We start from the raw sequence: 3397 nt of genomic DNA, 5'->3' as shown, positions 1-3397 counted from the left end.
TGACAACTTTTCCTTGTTATCAAGCAATGGGGAACACATGCTCTTTTCTCTCAGTTAGAGTAGCATTCCCTGAAGACGTTCTTCACTGTCTTCTTGTACTGTTGACGTGTAGTCTCACACCCCACCCCCCCACCCCCCCAAAACACACACACACACACTACCACCCAATTGCAGCCAAATTGTCGGCTAAGCTAATTAACAACAACAACAAAATTATGGACTCTTTTCTTCATCAACATTCTGATGTGATGGCCAAAATAATATGAATTGCATTCTGGTAGTAGATATGCAGAGGCAGAGTATGTAAGTCAACCATGTCTGGAAACTGCCAATGGTTTATTCTAGATATCTGTATATCATGATTAGCATCAACATAGGTTGAAATCATCTACTTGAGTACTTCTGATATGGTTGTGAAGTAGTACATAGCTATATATTATGGTTGAGCAGGTTCATATATATGCCAAGGCTATGATCATGCTCTGTACTGCTTGTCTCATTGTCTGTGATAGGTTAGGTTGGCCTTGTGCTTGGAATTGGTTTGGAGTTCTGGAGCCTTTCTATGTTAGGTGGCTTACTTGATCTTGTTGTTTTCTAAGTTGAATTGGTCCATATAGGCAGCAAATATGTGTCGCATTAGCGTTCAAATTCATCAGTTTGCTATGCTTTCTAGATTACCGAGAGTTGGAATTCCTTTGACATTAATTGAATGTTGCCCTGATTAATTTTCCAATGGGAAAAGTTCCTTTGATTGACCATCAGATATTTGGTCGCATCTAAAATATTGGGTTTGGGATGATAGGCGAAGATGGTCAGGTGAACTCTGACAGGCTAAGCAACTAAAACTACAGGGATATTCAACTTGATCGAATTGCAGAGGATACTTCGCCCCAATCATGCACAAGTCGTACTAAACTCCAAAGTTAGTCAGTGGCTACAAAATTTATGAATAAAATAGAATAATAGAGACGGGAAACATCATCAGATATGATTTGAAAATGATGGATCAACAAACACAGATAGGAGTATACCGAAGCCGAAAGCAATGGTCGTATTTGTTCGGGACAGTCCTTAAAGAAAAAGAGAGAAATATAAATAGAATGATCATGGTGAGCAGGCCCAAGAGGCAGCAGATAGATGTTGGTGCAGCTGGGAAGCGTTTCCTGAATCCATCGATGTTGTAGGTCATAAGCAATGCCCAAAAATGAGCAAGAGCAGTGAAGAAGTAAGATCTCGTATTTGCATTGTCTAATCTCGTGCTTGAGTTTAATTTTAACGAAAACGACTCTGCCTCGGTCCAGCCAAACTATCCAAATGAACAGAGGCAACAAATGAAAGTCTCGTATGTTTGCCAAACTATGCGCCAGTTCTCTGATAGTGACTGCCAAAAAAAAAAAAAGCGAACTGACTGCACACTTGTGCCATGTTGGTGGTTTGGAGTAGATATGCAAAGCAATTGGTAAGCCTATCATCTTTCATTTGAAGCTGCTGAATACCATCTGCTACAGGTTACATGGCACTCCTGATGACAGAGAAGCAGCAAGTTCTTGCGGCGAGGCGATGAAGCCAGTAGCGTTTGTCTCATTTTCTGTTAATGGGTTTGGTTTGGAGCTTTGGTGGGTTTGGTGGCTTGCTCCCGTTGAAATTCAGTTCAAAGCTGAATCGGTCCATATAGGCTGCAGATATTTGTGCTTCCAGACTGTAGAGCATGTGGGCGCTGAATCGACCACGACGTGCGAGACGAACTGTGTGGTCAAATCTGTCGTCATTCCCTCTCTTTCGCAAGCAAATAAATAAATAAATAAATAAATAAATAAATAATATTTCCCTCACGCAAAGTTATTAATTTGTTGCCTTTCCGAAATTATGTTGGAATTTTCCTCTCAAAAAGAAGAAAAAAATATGCTGAAAGTTCGCTAAAATTACAGGTTAGCACAACCCATTTTCATGGAACGAATTCATCGCCGTTGGAGAACAAGTAATGCCATGTCGAATATCATGGAATAACATGGGATCATTTATTTATAATATATTTTCCATCATAAAAATAGAAGAATTACAAGCCACAACAGCTTAACGAAGACTAATGACTCTATCAAGATGTATATATGTAAATGTAATTAACAACACAGCTAGCTAGATAGCAGAGCAGCTCGATCGATCAGCGAGGCCTGGTCGACCATGGCGGCGTTGGATCTCTTCCCCGTCGCCGGTCGTCGTCCTCAGAAGCACATGTCGAGGACGCAGCAGCAGCAGATGGCGGCGCAGCTGAGACATCACCGGGGACAGCAGCAGATCAGTTAGCAAACAGATCGAAAGAGAGGCCACATGCATGTCAGGAATAAGCTGAAGAGGATCAGCAAGAAATTCAGCTCACCATCCTTTCCAGAAGCCGTCGCCGCCGCGGCTGGTGGTCTCCGGCTGCTGCTGGCCGTACGCACCGGCGTCCTGCTGGGACGGCGGGTACGCCGGCGGCGGCGCGACGTAGGCCTGCGGCGGGGGCGCACCGTAGTAGGCCTGCTGCCCCGGCGGAGGGTACGCGGCTGTGCCCGGCGGCGGGTTGCCTGCTTGGTAGCTCATGATGATTGACTGATGCGAGTATCAAGCACGCAAGAAAGGGCAGTCGGACGGCAGAGGCGAGGTGGGAGGTGTTTGGATGAATGGATGTATGATCGCGCGGTGTTCCTGTGTTATATAGAGCAGGCGAGACGCGCATGGATCCACCTCCACCATGGCTTTGCTTAGACGCGTCGGCGTCGGCGTCGGCGTTAGTCGTCGTCTTCTTCCTGCTGCTTGCTGCTGCTGACCAAAGAGCTGCAAGGGGTCGTTCGCAGAAACGCCGCCTCGCGATTGGACGCGCTTTTGTTTTGTTTACTAACTAAAAAGATTAGGGAAAAAAGAGTAAGTTTTCACGATGGATCATCCCTTGAAGCCACGTGGAGAGCGGAGGATGCTGCCACGCCGGCACGCCCCGCACTACCGGAAAACCACGTACGCCGAGTGCCAAGTTCTTTGCTGAGTGCAGAATCACAAGCACTCGGCAAAAAGCTACTATTTGCCGAGTGCCAAACAACATGCACTCGGTGAACAACTGGCACTCGGCGGAATATCTCTTTGCCGAGTGCCGGCCAGTTGGCACTCGGCAAAGACACACTTTGCCAAGTGCCGGCCAGTTGACACTCGGTAAATATCGTCACGTGCACTGCACCCACCCGCAGATGACCGTTACGGTGGGGGCTGTTTTTGTTTGCTAAGTGCCTACAAGGGGACACTCGGCAAATAGATCTTTACCGAGTGCCCCACAGTCGACACTCGGCAAACTCTGTCACGTGCCCCGCACACGCCGTTGCCACGAACGTTCCCATTTTTCCACGGGCGTTACCGTTATTGTTTGCCG

At 46.6% G+C, this 3397-nt stretch overlaps 1 protein-coding gene across 1 annotated transcript; it reads right to left on the bottom strand.

Moving 5' to 3' along the window:
• Positions 1 to 1994: 1994 nt before the first annotated feature.
• On the bottom strand, positions 1995 to 2767 carry LOC120711753 (cysteine-rich and transmembrane domain-containing protein B-like). Its single transcript, XM_039997380.1, has 2 exons — positions 2378 to 2767; positions 1995 to 2268 (listed from the first exon to the last, which is right to left on the bottom strand). Exons 1-2 carry the CDS (start codon positions 2578 to 2580, stop codon positions 2223 to 2225), a joined length of 249 nt encoding a protein of 82 aa, XP_039853314.1. The 5' UTR covers positions 2581 to 2767; the 3' UTR covers positions 1995 to 2222.
• Positions 2768 to 3397: the final 630 nt, after the last annotated feature.

Source organism: Panicum virgatum, chromosome 6K, assembly GCF_016808335.1.
Source record: "Panicum virgatum strain AP13 chromosome 6K, P.virgatum_v5, whole genome shotgun sequence".
NCBI lineage: Eukaryota > Viridiplantae > Streptophyta > Magnoliopsida > Poales > Poaceae > Panicum > Panicum virgatum.
Note: the sequence above shows the minus strand (reverse complement) of the source record. Positions and strands in the feature narration are given on the sequence as shown.

What these genes read in the sequence shown, in the direction of transcription:
- LOC120711753 (XM_039997380.1), bottom strand. Translation starts at nt 2,580, where the DNA reads ATGAGCTACCAAGCAGGCAACCCGCCGCCGGGCACAGCCGCGTACCCT. An exon ending in GACGGCTTCTGGAAAGGATG is followed by an intron (nt 2,269 to 2,377) that starts GTGAGCTGAATT and finishes GTGATGTCTCAG; the next exon opens with CTGCGCCGCCATCTGCTGCT.